This window comes from Haliotis asinina, chromosome 11 (assembly GCF_037392515.1).
Source record: "Haliotis asinina isolate JCU_RB_2024 chromosome 11, JCU_Hal_asi_v2, whole genome shotgun sequence".
In the NCBI taxonomy this organism is placed as follows: Eukaryota; Metazoa; Mollusca; class Gastropoda; order Lepetellida; family Haliotidae; genus Haliotis; species Haliotis asinina.
Genome location: NC_090290.1, coordinates 14,150,629 through 14,170,700, shown reverse-complemented (window position 1 = coordinate 14,170,700; position 20,072 = coordinate 14,150,629). Strand labels below are relative to the sequence as shown.

The following is a 20,072-nucleotide window of genomic DNA, read 5'->3' as shown; positions in this document are numbered from 1 at the left end:
AACTCACGAGGATGTAACACATAATTATTCATCAGCGTGCTCCGGGTTTCCGACTGTACCCGGATTTGACAGATTACTTAGCCTCTGAAACACGTCTTTTGTGTGAACCGGAACCAGTTTGCCACAGTAATGTGGTGTAGCAGTCACTAAGTACCTGTTTGTCACCTTTCCTCTCTTACCTGTAGCTCAATTAAATACTGCAGGTGCACGTGTATTTGTCTGTATGTGGCGCAACTCCCGTGGACGACATCCATGGATGACAGATCGACTGTGTAATATTGGTGCACATCAGAACAGTACAGCCTGGCAGATCTTCATGTGGGAAGCGGGTGTGCTTTTGATAAATAGAGTTATTCGCTTCTGTTCCCAACAATGTGATTTGTTTGTATCTAATAGAGCGTTTGTGGTCTGCAATAGACTGTGAATGAAACGTGATGCTAAGAGCACAGCTTGGAGTCCGAGGCTGACTGTACTGAAGGCGACCCAGAGCGACTTTCGACGTATGTAGGCCTAAGCTTTCACTGTTGCTTTTCAATCGATCAATCATTTATTCAATAGTATGGCCACATGTCCACATTTATTTGTTAGTATATGTATATGCAATCACGTGATAGATTTTAAACGAAAGCATGTTTCCGGATACTGAAACGAATTTAGGCTATTTACATTTTTTGAGTTTAACAGGTTTGTCGTATACATTTGGACAAGTAAACAAGGCCTGAAATTCATCCCCGATCATGTAATTATTACAATTTGTATAAATAATATTAACATTTTCAACATTTTTCTCTTCTTTGCATTTTTCTCTTTCTTTCTTACTTTAAAATCGTGCAGAGATATTCTAAATTTGCATAGTACTCATTGGAGCTTTTTATCTTCTACATGTTTACTCGTTCTGGCTGTAGATGGAGTACATCCAAAGTCTTGAAATGGGCTAGATATGTTGAGTTTGAAATTTCATTAGGCCATGTTTGAGCATATATCATTTAGCCCTTGCTTCACTTGGTAAATAAAACTATTTTCATATCTGACCGCCCTGGAAATCCATACATGTGTGAAAATACACACAAAAAATAATAGGCGATTTATTTCCGATGTCCAGTGTACTTTTCCTTTTTGCATTAAATACAATTGATGAGGATATTTGTGTTCGTTCACACTTAGTAGTCTGATCCAGTATTTGACAGCTTTTACTTGGGTACATGTGCATATCTGGTACAATCCGGTTTCTCCCAGAACTGCATTATATGCTGCAAATGTTCCAAGGTTCAGAAATCTTTTAAAACAACACTTAGTGCCTTGCATCTTTTCCATACTTTATTGATATTTGATTCCCCGTATCTCAGACGCATAGAGGGGGCAGTGTTGGTTTTAATTTTGCTGTCAAATATTTGGCCGATGATATTGATATCGATGATATTGATGAGTATTGTATGAAGAGATTGTTGATAGGAATAACGGCTTTTTCATCTTGAGCGGAGAGACGGTGGTGGCAGTTCTTGGTTCAATTCAGCGACGAAGAGAACAGAACTCAAAGATATAATTAATAACATGTTGTACGTTTGACAAGTTTATCTTCAAATCTCAATGATTCAATTTTCGAGATTATGCTCAAATGTATCTGGTATTCTTTTTTCAAATTCAATTCAAGCCCCCATTTGTTACAAAAGGTTGATACACAATCAAGTTGTCGATGTAAATCTGTTATAGTATGTGAAAAAGTCACAACATCGTCTGCAAACAGAAGTAACAGATCCTCAATAGCTGAGACGGAAATACGTGGTTACACACAGAGTACATTTAACTCGCAAGTTGACGACGAAAGGAAATAACAAGGAACTCAGAATGCACCCCTGCCGAAAACCTGTCTTTGTTGTAAATAATGGCGTTTTTTTTTTCATTACTAATTTTTACACATGATTTCACAGTCATACAGTCATACGTATTGACGATATTTTAAACCAACCCATGATGCCCTTCGAGAAGTAACGGATACGAAAGCTTTTTCTTTGGGAAAATGTCCATCTCCATAAAATGTCCTAATTCCACAAGATCTTTCGCCGTTCAGTGGCTCTTCAGGGGGTGAACTAAGCTTAGTGTTATATATATACTTGAATAGCCGAATATTGTTCACGAAAGCCAGATTGGGATCCTGCGAGAAGTTCGTTTTGCTCATTCAAAGATCACATTCTTCGTTCAATACTGATAGTGAATACTTTTCCAATGACGTTTAGTAAAGATATTCCAGGATAGTTATTGGGATCATCTCTTCCATCATGTTATATAATCGTATGATGATTCCGATGTTCTAAGTCTCTGGGAAAATACCACAGTTCAAAATGTTGTTAAACAGTAGGTTCATTTACGGACGTATATTAACAATGTCCGCTTTAAGAAACGCTGCAGGAATCCCATCTTCTCTAGGAGTTTTATTGTTTTTGAGTTGTACAACAGTCTTTATGATTTCGTGATTTGGAATTTCGGAAGATAGGTCCATATTCGATACAGTTTCACAGCAGTCATCACATCTGTGAAGAAAGTCGTTCTTGCTGATCGAGGTCATCCCTATTATCAGATTTGTCACTACCTAAAAGGCATTTGAAGTATTCATTTCCATTCATATCATTCGTGTTTTTCTCATTTGACAAAAAATGTCACTGTATTCAGGGATGCTTTTAACCTTTGCCCTTGAACGTTTCGTTGGCATTTTCAGCCATCTTTAGTTCATGTTCCATCTTTCTGTGTTTACAGTATTCCTTGATATGCAAATTTGCTGTGAAAGATTTCTGTAGATTTGTTGCACGTCTGTACTACATATATTTGTTTAGGTACTTGTATTTCTCAGTCTTTTACGTTGAACATTCCCTATCAAACCACTGAGATTGTTGTTTTGGAGATTTCTTTTTCTTATTTCCACATACATTCCCCACAGAATGTAAAGATTTCAGCCATTCTGCATGACGCTGCATTTATGTCCTTGCTAAACAGATACTCAAATTCTTCAATATATTATCGTTTATACCTCACCACAGCACATTGATAAATCCTGCCTTTTTACTATCTGGGAGTTCATATCGAATTTATGTACTTATATGTATTGTGGTATTTGTCACAATTGCTTGAACCGGCTGTAATATATCTCACATTGAACATATCAGGCATTTGGTCTGATTCAGATCTGCACAGGACCTCCAGATCAAACAACTTGTGGAAAATATTGCTTGACATGAGACAACAGTCAACACAATTACATCCTTGCTGCGAAATAAATAAATAATTTGCCGGAGCACGACAATGTGTATGGTGTACAGCTTTTACATTTGCAGAAGACGTCTACCATATGCATTCGTAACAGTGTCAGGACGTTCTGGGCAATAGAATGCATCTGAATTACACTTCTGAGCTTGTAATCTTGTTCTGTGACGTTCTGGCATTGAGCGTGGAGCCTGAAAAAAATGGTTGAGACTGACAACAGTTTGGAACCTGACGACAATAGGGGGCCTGAAGATAGTGGGGACTGACGACAGTTGGTGACTGACGACAATAGGGCCCGTAAGTAGGTCACGGGGCAATGCGAGAATCGACGTGATTACCCACTTCCGGTGACAAACAATAGTGGGGGACTGACAATAGTGGGAAACTGACGACAATGGGGGACTGACAGTAGTGGGGAACTGACGACAATGGGGGATTGACAATAGTAGGGGACTGACGACAATAGGGAGACTGACAATAGTGGGGGACTGACGACAATAGGGAGACTGACGACATCAGGAAACTTGACAACAGCGGGGACCCTGAAGACTCTAAAGAGACTGAAGAGAATAGCGAGTCTGTCAACAGTGTACTTTGTACAAGAATATTTGGTGCACTCTGAATCCAACAAACATAAGTTCCGCTCACACTTGCGCTCACCACTCACACTTCCAAGCCAGTCAAACAAGCACAAGCACCACTCACGCGCTCCAAAACTCAACCTGAAGCACAATGGTTTCCTCTTTGAAGAAAACCTTCCTCCCCAAGTAAACATAACTTCAAATATCAATTTTATCATGACCGCTCCACGTATTTATTTATTGAAGCATCTCGACTACAAGGAGATACAAGAGAGCTGCTTAATAAATATTACACGGCAGAGCTCATTAATATATATTCCTTTGGTGACATGAAATAGAAAATGTGGTTGAGTACATGTACAGTTGGTTGAACTGTGACTTAAATCAGTCTCTAGCCAGCTTGAACGTCGCTGCTTAATGCAGCAGCTGTGATACCAGCTAATGACATTATTGTTGGTGACAGCTTTGAAACAGGCATCGGAAACCAAAACGCCAAGTTCTGTAATCTTATTAGTTGATAAACATGATCAAATGGTATTCGAATCCCGGAAAGTACAAGGCTATTCGCAATTGTTTTGTTGTGTCAAAAGCAGTGGTGACGTCATTCCAATCATATTGTGACGTGAGGTAGGAATGACGTCACAGATGAGCATCTCCAGATGCTAACATGGGAACCAGCTGAAGCTGACATTTTACTGCTGTACCCTTTGGCTTCCTTTTTTGTTTACAGTGTCGATAAACATCATGTGTTGGCCAATTTCAGGGTGTTACTGAGTATTTGAGGGATATTTCATCTGAAACCCTCCGCTGACGCCGCGTCAGTTCCAAATGTATTCCCGTGCTTCAAATAATCAATAACACCCGGAAATTGGCCAACACATGCTGTTTATCCCCAAATTTTGTACCCACGACAAGGGAGATTGACGTTGTATAACTACTTGTCCTTGACAAAATAATAGTATGTAATAAGGAAATGAAAAGTCCTTTACCAAAACATTATTATCTTTTTCGTGACCAACCGGACTATTCCTACTGGTTACGGAAACTGACGAGTGGCTATGAATGATAAAAGCGTCACCTTTGGATGGCAGTCTCGTTTTCAATAATGAGATACTGTATGTATGATATTGCAGCTCTGAGCGTCTGAATCCTTGACATTTTGTTACTGTCACGAACATTTGGGAGATGATCCTTTAGTTTCTTAAACGCATGGTTCAAGTGAGACATTCTTCTTCGTTCTCTTGTATTGGCCGCTAAACGCTGCGACGATGTTTGCATCCGCCTTCGTTTCCGCTGATCATTTTCGGAAAATCCTGCATTTTTCTTTTCCACGTCGAAGCACCGCCTGATTTGACCGCCATTTTGGTTTTCGAACATTCCGCAAAGTTTCGTACAAGATGTTTCACTTCCGGCGTAGCTGTAGTTTATATTCTGATTTGTCATGGGTTCATGTTGATAGAGAATCTGGATACTCTCTTCCACAACAATGTCTTCGGGAATAAGCTGTTCTGGCGTGTAAACATCATCTTCTGACCTTGAACTTGGTCGCGATGTTGACCTCGAAGGCCGGTCATTCACCCTTGTATTTCCATCTGCTTCTTGAGACTTCCTGTGGCGCATTGTCTGTACTCGTTGACTCTGTGAAGGATACAGAACCACAGTTACATCCACTCACTACCTCAACAGGAGACATTTCACAAAGAAAATAACCAAGAACCTGTCCTATCTCCTGTCTAGCTTTTCGAAGCTCTCTCAGCGCTAAAATAGTCGTAAGTGCCATACATTAACATTAACTTACGACGATCTTAGCCAGCGCCACGGTTTTCGAAGCTGTCTAAGCGCAGAGATCGTATTAATTCAGTGTTAAGGTATCATGGCACTTACGACTATCTTAGCGATAAGAGAGCTTCGAAAACCAAAGCCCATGGTTTAGGTTTTGGAAACCCTCTTAGCGTTAAGATAGTCGTTAGTTAATGTTAATGTATGACCCTTACGATGATCTTAGCGACGACAGAGTTTCTAGGCCAAGGGCAGGCCTCCATTTTCTAAGCTTTCATGGCGCAAAATATAGCCGTAAGTGCCATACATTAACATTAACTTACGACATATCATAGCGTTAACAGAGCTTCGGAAATATAGGCCCTGTACCATAGACTTACGACAGTCGTAGCGCTAGGATAGCTTTGTGAAATGGGGCCCAGATTGTTTATTTCACCACTGTTTTACCTGTTATACCCAATGGAATCCACTGTCGGATACTGAAAACAGGTGTTTCCATGTAGTGGACGTGTCACGTGATAGAGGTCCTGAGAACGAGGTGATTGTAGTTATGTTGCGTCATTAACGGGTGATTATAAGTGTTCTAATTAAATCCTTTCCGGAAGTTAGTTTCTGAGGACTTCGAACATCGGATCCAGACCGCTGTGTCATATTCAACGTTTACATTTTATTCCATATCTTTTCGCTTACCTATGATTAACATTATTTGAAATGTCGAGGAAAAGACGTGTTCCCCAACAACACTGCAGGAACATTGCCAAATCCTTCCTCAAATATGGAATATTCTTCCCAAGGAATTCCACTGACGTTTTGTGGCCTGAATAATCGCGACGGTACCGGCCTACATCAATGTACATGGTTGACACACCCACTACTGACTGTGTGAACTTGTGAATCCATTCTTATGTGTTGGCTCGTTTTGCATGTGCCAAGTGCATGGGGTGGTTTTGTTGACTGTTGGTTGTTCTCATATCTTTAACAGTTGTCTTTCCATGTAATATTTCATTCGCGGTAGAGCATATGTAGCTCTGATTCTGTCTGTTAGTGTGTCACACTAACTTTTGTATGTGAGTATAATTTGTTTTGTCATATTTAAGTTTTAAAGGTTTACTTTCTTTAGCAGGGCAGGTTATACGCTTCGAAATGATCCCCGGGGTTCCGATAAAGGAACTCAAAGTCACAATACTGTGCGTTGTCCATCCACTGTTGTGGGGCCAGTGAAGTCGTAAAATAAAATATGTTTCATGCTTCACAGCGGTTGCTGTGTTAAGTTAACCAGTGCTTCAACTCTACTGTTGCGTGTTTGCTTAGGTACTTCACCTCTACAGTTGCGTGTTTGCTTAAGTACTTCAACTCTACTGTTGCGTGTTTTCTCAAGAAGTACTTCAACTCTACTGTGAAGTGTTTGCTTAAACTGTATTTCACCTTTATTGTTTATACTTAACCAGTACTTCAAGAATACTGTGCAGCGTTTACTTAAACAGTACTTCAACTCTATTGTGACGTAGCTTTAACTCTGACGTAGTTACTTAAACATAGCTTCACCTCTTCTGTGACGCGTTTGCTTAAAATATAATCAACTCTATTGTTTCATGTTTACTTTACCAACACTTCAATTCCACTTTGACGTATTTACGTAAGCAGCACTTCAACCCTACTTTGACGTATTAATTAAACAGTACTTTAACTCTACTTTGACGTATTTACTTAAGCAGTACTTCAACTCTACTTTGACGTATTAATTAAACAGTACTTTAACTCTACTTTGACCTATTAATTAAACAGTACTTCAACTCTACTTTGACATATTCACTTAAGCAGTACTTCAACTCTACTTTGACGTATTAATTAAACAGTACTTCAACTCTACTTTGACGTATTAATTAAACAGTACTTCAACTCTACTTTGACATATTTACTTAAGCAGTACTTCAACTCTACTTTGACATATTTACTTAAGCAGTACTTCAACTCTACTTTGACGTATTAATTAAAAAGTACTTCAACTCTGCTTTGACATATTTACTTAAGCAGTACTTCAACTCTACTTTGACATATTTACTTAAGCAGTACTTCAACTCTACCATTACTGGTTTACGACTGACGATCATGATGCTGAGGAACCAATGCAGTAATCAGCGAGTGCAGGAGCCGAGCTACCATGTCTGCACAGCTTTAGTACTTCACGTCTTTACCTGCAATTTTTTCTTTACTTATACCTTGTGATGACAAGAATCCGTAGTCTCTCATGTTTATTTACGTCACTGCATATGTGGCACCGTCTCTGACCGGAGCTGACTTCATTATAGCCAGATCACCAATGAGAAGCATACACAATAAATAGGAATACATGAAATCATCGCTTTTCTTAATATATGTTGGAATTTGTCAGTTGCTTAATTAGTTTCCTAGAATAGTTTTTCAAACTGTAGTTCAGTGCATGTTCAGTTAATATGTAAGATTAAAATTGAAGTCTTGAAAGAACAAGAAACGTTGGCACTGCCATACAGCTATCTCAGTTCCTAAACAGTGGAATATAGCGTCCAGATGTTTATGTACTTACATTATGAGGAGACAGATATATCCTAACTGTTCCCAGTAAACAGAACGAAGCTGGCAGGTTTGTAGCAGAAGTTCTGTTCTCGTATTCTCTTCAAGTTCTACGGTGCAATGACCACATATTCTAACAGCATATTCATATATTTAATCCTGATAAAATCCCTAAGAGTGATCCCATTACAAGCGTCCGGATGCTATCGCTAATCTCTTCCTGATGGTATATTGCAATTTGGTTTTAATCGGAAACAAAATCTTCCAAATAACTGTCACTATTGTCCGGGGATGGCGATAGGCAACTGTTGGACTGACAGTCTGCCGTGCGTGTCGCGGGATTTCAAAAGGTGGGCGTGGCGTTCAGTTCGCCCTTTATTTTAGCTGCATGCAGGTGTCTCACGTGTATTGTGTTCGACATAATGAGCAGAGTGGGGTTGTCCTGTTAATATCGACTCGGCCTCTACGTGTGGTGGACAGATAACAACACTAACCTCAGGCTTCTCATAGAGTGTACTATAACGAGAGACAATTCGAACCTAAAATTTTTACAGATGCCCCCGAAAGCTTGTGGATGTCTGTGTGAATTCATTTATTTGCAAATGTCCCCGAAAGACCATGAGTATTGCCTGATCATATACATCCATGGACGTTAGTGAACGTCACTTGTTGCCATGAATGGATACGCCTCTTCTAAGGTCATAGGTCAACATTCAATATCTACATGGGTATAAACATAACGCTAAACTATTCCACCTTAATGTAGATCTGAAGAACTACGTGGATAGAGTTCCACACATTGTACCTAGACAAAGTTGCACTCATGATACTTAGACCAAGTTCCACACATTGTATCATAATACCAAGACGTGGGATGCACGAGACAAACGCGCGCTGAAACGCTCTAACCCACCATAGAACTGACAGCAACTTACACAAGCCCTCAGGTCGGATGGCGTCACATACCACGTGACCTTGTCCGACATCCGACGCCCGACGCCCGACGCCCGACGTCTTCGGCTGGAAGGAGGCTTCGTGCCTGTATGGAAGTAACACACAAACAGGATACTTAAGTGAGGGAAGTGAACATTTACTGTGTGTAGCTCAGTATCTGCTTATCCCATATGTGACAAAAACTGGTTTTGAGGGCCCCCGTGAACTTGTGCATGTTTGACGCCGCGTGTTTCTGTAGTATGCGTGTGATTTTAGTTCAGGTTGAGAACAGATGTCGTTAACACCACTGAATTACGTTTGTGTGTCTGGGTAGTCTGGGTCAATGATAAGGGTCAATGATAATGATTTCTGGAAAACCTGGTATACCTTCTTTTGACGGTCAGTTTATCTGATATGCAGGTTTATCAACACGGATCGGCATGTGCACACCTTCATGTATCATGAAAGAGCTGATATTATCCGAGTGCTGGATTACAGTTAAAACATTGCAAAACCTAAAAACACAAACTAAATTCATCAAACTCAAAGTGAACACAGTTCAAAAAGTCTAATTTTATTTATCTGCCTTTACTAAGAGAACACAGTTCAGATACAAACCATAGTACCCCAGTTCTAACCCCCCTTAATCCCCTTGACTTTCACCTTTGAGCTAGCTAACACCCCGATTGCACAGAATGGAGTAGAGTGACGTCATCACTGCCTGTCCATAGTTGGAGAGTCAATGGCGAAGATCTGCGTGGCATCTCCGGAAACACGAACACTTCGCGACTGTCTGGTGAACTCCCAATCATCATTCCGAACACGTTGTTTGAAGAGAGTTTTCATGAACGCCATCCTGAACGGCCTGTAAGTAAGTGCGTACACAACGACATTGTAAAAGCTGTTTGAGACTGCGCAGAAAAAAAACAGGTTATATATTCCGTCCGGGATCAGGTGACCCATGCCAAATAAGGACATAGATTCAACAACAACAAAGCCCACGTAATTGATGACGTAGAGCACAGTTAACAGTACCAATGTCGATGCTAGCTTTATTTGTTGGGTAATGTTTGGGGGAACGTAATTTACTCCCTTTGCTTGCACTTTACGACCTTCCTGGAAAACGCGAAGGTAACTGATTATTATTGTGCCAAACCCAACTCCTACAGTTGAACATATCAGATAGATGCTGAAGGGGACGTTTGCCGCCAGGTCAGGAACCACCGCGTATCTGACGTCATCGTATTTGTAACCGTTAGTAAAACAGAAAACCACAGGATTGAGAATTGCGTATAACCATGACAAAGAAACCACTACCAACAGGTTAGTGTCCGTTAACAACCTGACGTATTGATACGGTCGACATATCGCTACGTATCGATCAAGGGCTGCTAAGGCTAGTCCATACACGGCTTCGTCGAAGAAGATGAGAACCAGCGTCCCCTGCACCTGAACGAATGACTCATGGAAAGGGAAGTAACCGATGAGGACTGAAGGCACGACGGCAAACCCTACCAAACCCCCAAGGGCAAGGTCACATGTGGCGATGTTGACTATTATCCATCCCGCTGGAGAACGCAATGTCTGGTTCAGCCGGAAGACGGCGATGGTAACACAGTTTCCAAGGATGATGCCAAGAACGAGGAAAATAAGGGAAATTCCGAAAGGGACGTTTGGTATATTTTGTAATTGTAAAGGCGCGGGCGACGTGTTTGTTGTATTGCTGGGGTTCATCACCACTCCTGCGAAAGACAAAGAAAAAATGTGGAAAACAAGGGAATATGAAGAATGCCAAACGTCCATTCATTCTGAGGTAATCACGACGTAATCCACCACCCATCTCTCTCTCACACACACACGCACGCGGGCACACACACACACATACACAGAGCTATACACACAAGTTACAAACTTAAATACCGGGGCTCACGTTTCATCAGTCAATCAAGCCCAGTTCCAAACGTCGGGCATAGTACCACTTGCTGTATAAGTCTACGTCTGAGTGCGCAACAGGAGTTATTTCTACGACATGTTATTGAAAACCCCTTATTTCTAGTCATATTAATATTTGTGAAACCAAATACAACTGAACATAGATAGCACAAAAACTTCCGCCCAGGCAATAGTTATCAATTTAAACAGCAAATCATATTTTAGCCAACCACCTTGTGAGGAGAAGTGCACCTACGTTAATATTTATAATTTTCTTGTAGACCTGAATAGTTTCAATGCTGCTGATTAAGCGTGTAATCTCTTAGGTTCTTATGAGAGTAAGATATGGTTTAAATCAGAGTAAGATATGCGACAGAAATCCAATAGCGTGGAATTGGTTTTAATACACGTGATATCTTCTAACATGACACCCCTATTAATGATCGATAAAATAAAAGAAAAAGTACAATGTTATAGTACATTTACTGAATCCAGCGTTTGGGACGATGGACCAACAGTGTCTCTGAGAACTTGGATAGCGTTCAAGAAGTTCTGGACAATTCGCGCTGTGTGTGTGTGTGTGTGTGTGTGTGTGTGTGGCAGGCTGGCGTTGTCATACTGCAGAACTGTTCCCTGTTGTTGCTGGCGAAGAAATGGTATTGTCACTGTTTGATGAATGTCATCTCTGTATCTCTGAGCGTTCACGTTTCCATACATTACGTCCAACCGTGTACGTTGATTCCCACAAATTCCTCCCGACACCATCACATCGCCTCCTCCGAAAGGATCCACTTCTTGGACGCAGTTCGGCTTTAGCCCTTCTCGCCTTTGATGGTATACTCGCAGCCGGCCATCATTTTGGAACATGGTGAATCGATTTTCGTCTGTAAAAACCACTCGCTGCCAGTTAGTGTCAACCAGTGACGTACAGTCCTTGTCCTCTGGAACCTACGACGACGGTGTTCCTGGGTCAAGCCCATTCCACGCAGAGGACGTCGAGCTCTGATACCTGCCGCACGCAGACGTCTTAGCACGGTACGTCAACTGATGACGCCGTTGCCGCCGTTGCCGCCGTTGCCGCCGTTACCGTTGCCGAGATGACCCGGTTGCGTAGATGAAGAGTACGCAGATGGCGGACTTCCTGTGGGGTCGTGACACGTGGTCTGCCTGATCGTGGCCTGACGTGGGTGCTGCCAGTCTGCCTGTAACGGCGGAACGGCCTGACGACGGTATGTTAAGGGCCCTTGTAATGTGGTTTTCCGGTTGTTTGCGTCCGTCTGCTCTAACCCCCTCTTCCCCCTCCTCCCCCCGAATATACACACACATACCTCTCTCTCTCTCTCTCTCTCTCTCTCTCTCTCTCTCTCTCTCTCTCTCTCTATTTATTTATCTATCTCAGATTTGCTGCCTATTTATACCAGTTCTCGCCAAGTATTTCGCTAAATAATAATTTAAAAAATAAAGTGTTCGCTTACTTTTGCCCACGAGGTTACTTAATAACAGAAAGAGTTGGTGATGCCTGATGCCTGATTAATGTGTAGTTGAATTATCGAATCCCATCCAACGAACACACGCTGGTCACAGCTTGAGACTTTCTTACCTCTCTTGGAATAAACTTTAATCATGTCTTTATTAAGGAACAAGATCTGGTTTGACAGATCGGTTTCATTAAGACTTGTAGTCATGTTGTGTCTTCATAATTACACGAGTCAGTGAGTTGCTGACAGCGCCTACGGGCTCAAAGTCATTAGCTGACGTATTGTTTGGTGTAGTTTACCAGAACGTACGTCCCGTACGTCCTGTACGTCACATTAGTAAAAAAAGTCGGGTAACGTATTCTGAGTTACTTGGTGCTTGTATTTACATTCTGTAGCCACATACTGTCCAACATAGTACGTGCACTAAAAACAGGTCGAGTAGGAAGTCGGTATGTGACCTTCCCCTTTTCTTAACCATATAACTGTTGGTGCTGATGCTGATGGTAAAGGTTCTCTCCCCTAACATATCTATCAGTTTATACGCTGAGTGTGTAATCTCACAAAAAGAAAGTGACACGTTTGGTAAAACTGCGAACAGATTCGAATGACCCTTAGCGATTGTGTCGGAGAAACAGGGGACACTGGATAGTGACTAGTATATCCAAATGCATATAGATAACGTTGTAGCCTCAGGATGATGTTGTAAATGTATGTTCTTATATAAAGAGCAGACATGTCCTAGACAATGCGTCAGCGTATAATTAACTCAATGTAACCGGTTTAGTAGAAACAACAAGACAGCGGCGGCGGTCGGGACGGCCAGTTCTCATCAGGACTGGTTGTATCTAGTGAACACACCGACACACAGAAATCACTATTAATGGTTTACAGGGCCTCTAATACTGGTTAACACGGGCACTAATATTAGTTAACAAGAGCACTGATAACGGTGTAGATGAACACTAATACCGCTTTTATACTGGTTTACATAGGCACCAAGACTGTTTTGCAGGGACACTGATACTGGTTCAGATGTGGCACTAATACTGCCTTACAGGAGCAATAATGAATGTTTACAGCGGTAATCATACTGGTTTACATAGGCACTAATACTGGCTTACAGGAGCATTTATACTGGTTTACAGGTCACAAATATTGGCTTACATAGGCACAATACTGGTTTACATGTGCACTGATACTTGGTTTCCAGGTCACTAAAACTGGTGTACAGGTCATTGATACTGACTTACCGGAACGCCAATACTGGCTTACAGGAGCACAAATATTAGTTTACAGGGCCACTGATGCTGGTTTACAGGTCACCAATACCGATTTACATAGACACGAATACTGGATTACATGTGAACTGATACTTGTTTTAGTGACACTATTACTGGTTTACAGGAGCACTAATACTAGTTTAAAGGGACACTAATGCATGGGTATTAATAATGACTTACATCGGCACTAATACTGGCTTATATGTTATCTCAGCATCGTGGAAAAAAACAGCATTACATGACTAACGAAACAATAACAGTTGTACGTACCCTCATGAGTGAGTGAATGAGTGAGTTTAGTTTTACGCCGCACTTAGCAATATTCCAGCTATATGGCGGCGGTCTGTAAATAATCGAGTCTGGACCAGACAATCCAGTAATCAACAACATGAGCATCGATCTGCACAAATGGGAACTGATGGCATGTGCCAACCAAGTCAGCAAGCTTGACCACCCGACAAGCGTAGTCGCCTTTTATGGCAAGCATGGGTTGCTGAAGGCCTATTCTACCCCGGGACCTTCACAGGTACGTACCCTCATGAAACAGTAGCAGTCTTACCTAACCTCATGAAACAGTAACAGTCATACCTGACCTCATGAAATAGTAACAGTCATACCTGACCTCATGAAACAGTAACAGTCATACCTGACCTCACGAAACAGTAACAGTCATACCTGACCTCATGAAACAGTAACAGTCATACCTGACCTCATGAAACAGTAACAGTCATACCTGACCTCATGAAACAGTAACAGTCATACCCGACCTCATGAAACAGTAACAGTCACACCTACCCTCATGAAACAATAACATTAGTACCTACCCTCATGAAACAATACCAGTTGCACCTAACCACATGAAACAGTTGCAGCTAAACTCATGAAATAATAACAGTCTTACCTCACCTCATGAAACAGAAAGTCATAATAACCTTCATGAAACAGTAACAGTTGTACCTATCCTCATGAAACAGTAATAGTTGTACCTACCCTCGTAAAACGCTTCGGGGCCGCCTTGACAGGAACGTTTACTTCACTCTGGGTTTGAATCCCATACTGGATGTACTATATGATGAACAGTTCAGTACGTCGACGTTCCCGCACGTACACTCACACACATACCTCTGTAGCATGATTACTCAGTCGACACAGACTCCCGAAGTATCAGCATCAATCATCGTTCTACTTCTGCTTCGTCGGCAATCTGTTATAAGTTAAATGACGGGTGTGTCTTGAACCGTAGTACAGACCCCACATCTAAGCTCGTCTATGCTCTTCCGGTATTGATTAAGTATCAACGACTTCCGACTTAAGACTCCGGCTACACAAAGTCACAGAAATGGAGATACATTGTCCATTATCTAAATTAGAACTGGCTTTGCTGACAATGAGTATTAATAATAGTCACAGAGGAGGATGGTCCTGACATCCGTCCACCCCGCTGTACATCACAGCATCACAATAAGTAACAATACATCACAGCAATCACAATATACACCATTATCGATTGCATAGGTATCTACTAGTCAGGATTTATCAAAGGGACACGTCTTGGACAAAACTGAATCTCTCATCACAGAGTAGATTCTAAACAAAGTCGTGAAACATTATAAATATGATCCATTATGTACTTTGGACTGGCATCCTAAACCGGACGCACCACTCAAGCAGTTACTGTTCAGGCAACAAATATTCCACGTTTAATGTAATGCCATGGGCAGAAGGTTCAAGCCTACATAACAACCAAGTGTCAAGCACACTGATTGAGAGCATGAGCATACTGCCAGGTTATGATTACATGCCCTCAATCACGACACAGACGACACTATCGAGGTGAGATAACACGCACTAAGTCACAACACAGACGACATGGTCAGGGTGAGATAACACGTCCTCAGTCACAACACAGACGACACTGTCAAGGTGAGATTACACGCCCCCAGTCACGGCACAGACGACACTGTCGAGATATAATGACACGCCTTCAGTCACGATACAGATGTCAGTGTCGAGGTGAGATAACACGCCTCAGTCACGACACAGACGGCACTGTCAAGGTGAGATTACACGCCCCCAGTCACGGCACAGAGGGCACTATCGAGGTGAGACAACACGCCCTCGGTCACGACACAGACCCAAGCATTTGAATCTAGCGGGTATCAAGAAAACTCATCACGAGCTGGAACAGCCGTATGGAGTGGATCGGGACGTCGACTGCCACTCAGTAGGATTTGTCAGACATTAGTCGGCAGTTTGATAAGCGTTTGTGGATTTATTGAAAGTGGAAAACGTTGCGACTGATGACAGATGACGTCGTGAAGTTGGACAGTTCCATGTCACAGTTGACGGGAGCACCATGGGTCTTGAAGCTGGAGAGTCCGAGAGTTGACGGGAGCATCATGGGTCTTGAAGCTGGAGAGTCAGAGCGTTGACGGGAGCACCATGGGTCTTGAAGCTGGAGAGTCCGAGAGTTGACGGGAGCACCATGGGTCTTGAAGCTGGAGAGTCAGAGAGTTTATAGGAGCACCATGGGCCTTGAAGCTGGAGAGTCCGAGAGTTGACGGGAGCACCATACGTCGTGAAGCTGGAGAGTCCTGCGTCAGTGTTGACGGGAACGCCATGGATCGTTTACTGGAACGGGATATCCCTATCAATTCAACCCATGAAATGGAAGAATACGGACAAGCACTCCTTCTCAACATGACTACATTCAGGCCTTTAATCTAGGTCATCCCGCACCCAGGAATCGCCGGCTAGCAGTGGACCCGGGCCACAAATACCATGTCCTGACGCAGAAAGAGATTTCCGTTCTGTTACTGAACCAAAGTAGAGTAAAGTAAAGGCCTGTAGGCTTTGTCTTGAAAGCAGAAATTTTCAATCTCGTTAAGTTTATGACAATGCCAGTTTCATGGTATGTTATCGTCTTGAGCGTCATGATAATCATTTGTTGGGTTTTTATGGTTTTATAATTTCTATCCTTTTACTTCCCTTATTAATCATTTTGTTGATCTCAAGGACAAGGCCCAGCTATTACCAGGACAATGTGTGGTTGATTGAGTGTTGTTTTACACCTCAGTTTGCTATGAGAATGTCATGACCTGTAAAAACATCTAGACAATCCTGTGATTGGAGTAGTCACGTATGTGCTCCTTGAATTGAAGGGTTTCGTGAAGCCGTCATCGTGTACAGCACAGTCGTGCGTTGCTCTTACACAGCTAGTAGTGACAGTAGACATCGGCATGTCGCCAACATTTAATCACCTTTACACTATTGTCCTCAGACATTACACTGTGTGCCGCTTGGCGCTACGGGTCAAACTTGATGTCAAACTAGTGAGTGAGTGAATCAGTTTAGTTTTACGCCGCACTCAGCAATATTCTAGCTTTATGGCGGCGGTTTGTAAATAATCGAATCTGGACGAGACAATTCAGTGATGATGTCTGAGCATCGGTCTGAGTGATTGGGGACCGATGACAGGTGTCAGCCGAGTCAGTCAGCCTTACCACCCGATCCCGTTAGTCAAAGTATAGTTTGTCGAGAAAACGTATCGATGAATTTTACTTTAAACAAAACAAAATCGTATAAATTGAATATCTCAATCTCAGAATTTTTATTCAACTTAAGATAAAAGTTGTTTAACAAACGATCATATTTTCAAATCGCTTTAATTGTTTGTATTGCAAGAGGATTATTCATATTAAATAGAACACCGAGAAGAAGTATTGTTGGTCTAAGTTAACGCTCACCACGTGTATACGTTTCACCGTTCGAACTGGTGCGCGTATCCCCTTGTAATACAAACCAGTAATAACGATTTGAATCTATGATCGTTTGTCAAACAACTTTTATCCTAAGTTGAATAAAATTCGGAGACTTAAATTTTCATTCGGCAAGGTAAAGTTATCAGGATTGGCAATCTTAATTTCACTAGTCTATATTTTGTTTACTTTTTGTTGAAAGTGAAATTCATCAGTACCTCTTGACTGGAAACAGATTATACGAACACCCGGCAATCTTCGGAAGTATGCCATGCACGACATATACACGTTCAGCAACAACGTGTCAGTGGATGCAGTCCACGTGATTTAATACTGATCTCTCATTGGACGAAAACTTTCAACCGCCTTTTACTCACATTTTCATGGCCAAAAGGCATTTTGTTACAGAACATTCTCTATTATTTTAGCCGATATTATTTCTCAACCTCTTTTTCCACATGATGAAACAACGATCAAAGGACGCGTGATTTTTAACACCTGAAACAAAATCACAATTAATCAAATAATTATAAGTTTCTTTTTATGTGAAACATGTCTCAAAGGATTCATTTTAGGAGGACACCCGTTAAAAGCCGTGGTGACTCAGGAGTAATTAGGTGACGTATTGTAACGGCAAACTCTGTCGCTATCCGTCACGCTAGTTATGGTATAATTACAGAGGAAGGTGCCGCGCTCCGTCCCCCAGGGGCGATCACAGGTAACCTTGGCGCGAACACTGATACGGACTCTGTAATTATCCATACAACTCTAGTTGTCGAGATATTAGTTTCAAGAGAAGATAGGGAAGATAAATGTTTGATTTGTATGACGTGTTTAACTGACGATAAAAAGTAACACGGTGCATGTTAACTTTGTGACTGCATGAAGCATCACCGTCGTCATCGACTGGTCTCAAGAACAGACCACCCTAGTCTAAAAACATACTTGGTGGGTGCCTTAGTTTGGTCGCGTCTTTGTGTTCCTGTTTCGAGTGTCTATAACTGATTGAAAGGTTTATACAGGGCATTTGAAAATTAAAGTCTGTATTAACAGAACGACTGATACTCCCAAAGACTGGAAAATGTCTGGAGGAGGTGATAGTTGACAACGGCCACTGTGTAGTTGGGTGAATGAGTTGAGTATATACCAACATCAGTGCGGCCATGTCTATGTAATGAAGAAAAGACAATGTTTGATGTGTTTGAGGGGCAGTAGCTGGACATACTGTGTAGTTGGGTGAATGAGTTGAGTATATACCAACATCAGTGCGGCCATGTCTATGTAATGAAGAAAAGACAATGTTTGATGTGTTTGAGGGGCAGTAGCTGGACATACTGTGAAGTTGGGTGAATGAGTTGAGTATATACCAACGTCAGTGCGGCCATGTCTGTGTAGTGAAGAAAAGACAATGTTTGATGTGTTTGAGGGGCAGTAGCTGGACATACTGTGAAGTTGGGTGAATGAGTTGAGTATATACCAACGTCAGTGCGGCAATGTCTATGTAATGAAGAAAAGACAATGTTTGATGTGTTTGAGGGGCAGTAGCTGGACATACTGTGTAGTTGGGTGAATGAGTTGAGTATATACCAACATCAGTGCGGCCATGTCTATGTAATGAAGAAAAGACAATGTTTGATGTGTTTGAGGGGCAGTAGCTGGACATACTGTGAAGTTAGGTGAATGAGTTGAGTATATACCAACATCAGTGCGGCCATGTCTATGTAATGAAGAAAAGACAATGTTTGATGTGTTTGAGGGGCAGTAGCTGGACATACTGTGAAGTTGGGTGAATGAGTTGAGTATATACCAACCTCAGTGCGGCCATGTCTATGTAATGAAGAAAAGACAATGTTTGATGTGTTTGAGGGGCAGTAGCTGGACATACTGTGAAGTTGGGTGAATGAGTTGAGTATATACCAACCTCAGTGCGGCCATGTCTATGTAATGAAGAAAAGACAATGTTTGATGTGTTGGAGGGACAGTAGCTAGACATACTGTGACTACTCGGGTCTCACACAGCCACTGGGACCACTCTTGTCTCATACAGCCACTAAGGCCACTTGGATCTCATACAGCTACAGTGGCCACTCTTGTCTCATACAGCCACTTAGATCAATTAATAATAATCTCAAATAGTCTCTGAAACCACTCGGATCTCAGACAGCCACTGAGACCACTTGGATCTCATACAGCCAGAGAGACCACTCGGATCTCATACAGCCACTGAAACCACTCTGATCTCATACAGCCACTAAAACCACTTGGATCTCATACAGCTACAGTGACCACTCTTGTCTCATACAGCCACTTAGATCAAATAATAATAGTCTCAAATAGTCTCTGAAACCACTCTGATCTCAGACAGCTACAGTGACCACTCGGATCTCAGACAGCCACTGAGACCACTTGGATCTCATACAGCCAGAGAGACCACTCGGATCTCATACAGCCACTGAAACCACTCTGATCTCATACAGCCACTAAAACCACTTGGATCTCATACAGCCACAGTGACCACTCTTGTCT

The 20,072-nt window shown here is 41.9% G+C and overlaps 1 protein-coding gene across 1 annotated transcript in view; it reads right to left on the bottom strand.

Moving 5' to 3' along the window:
* Positions 1–1,722: 1,722 nt before the first annotated feature.
* The window catches only part of LOC137255289 (olfactory receptor 4M1-like), a 58,118-nt gene continuing 39,768 nt past the window's right edge, over positions 1,723–20,072 (bottom strand). Inside the window, exons 2-6 of the mRNA XM_067792742.1 lie at positions 10,255–10,840; positions 9,079–9,204; positions 3,395–3,446; positions 3,252–3,311; positions 1,723–1,734 (exon numbers count right to left, since the gene is read on the bottom strand). Coding sequence (XP_067648843.1) covers positions 1,723–1,734; positions 3,252–3,311; positions 3,395–3,446; positions 9,079–9,204; positions 10,255–10,840 — 836 coding nt within the window. The remainder of the gene's footprint in view (positions 1,735–3,251; positions 3,312–3,394; positions 3,447–9,078; positions 9,205–10,254; positions 10,841–20,072) is intronic.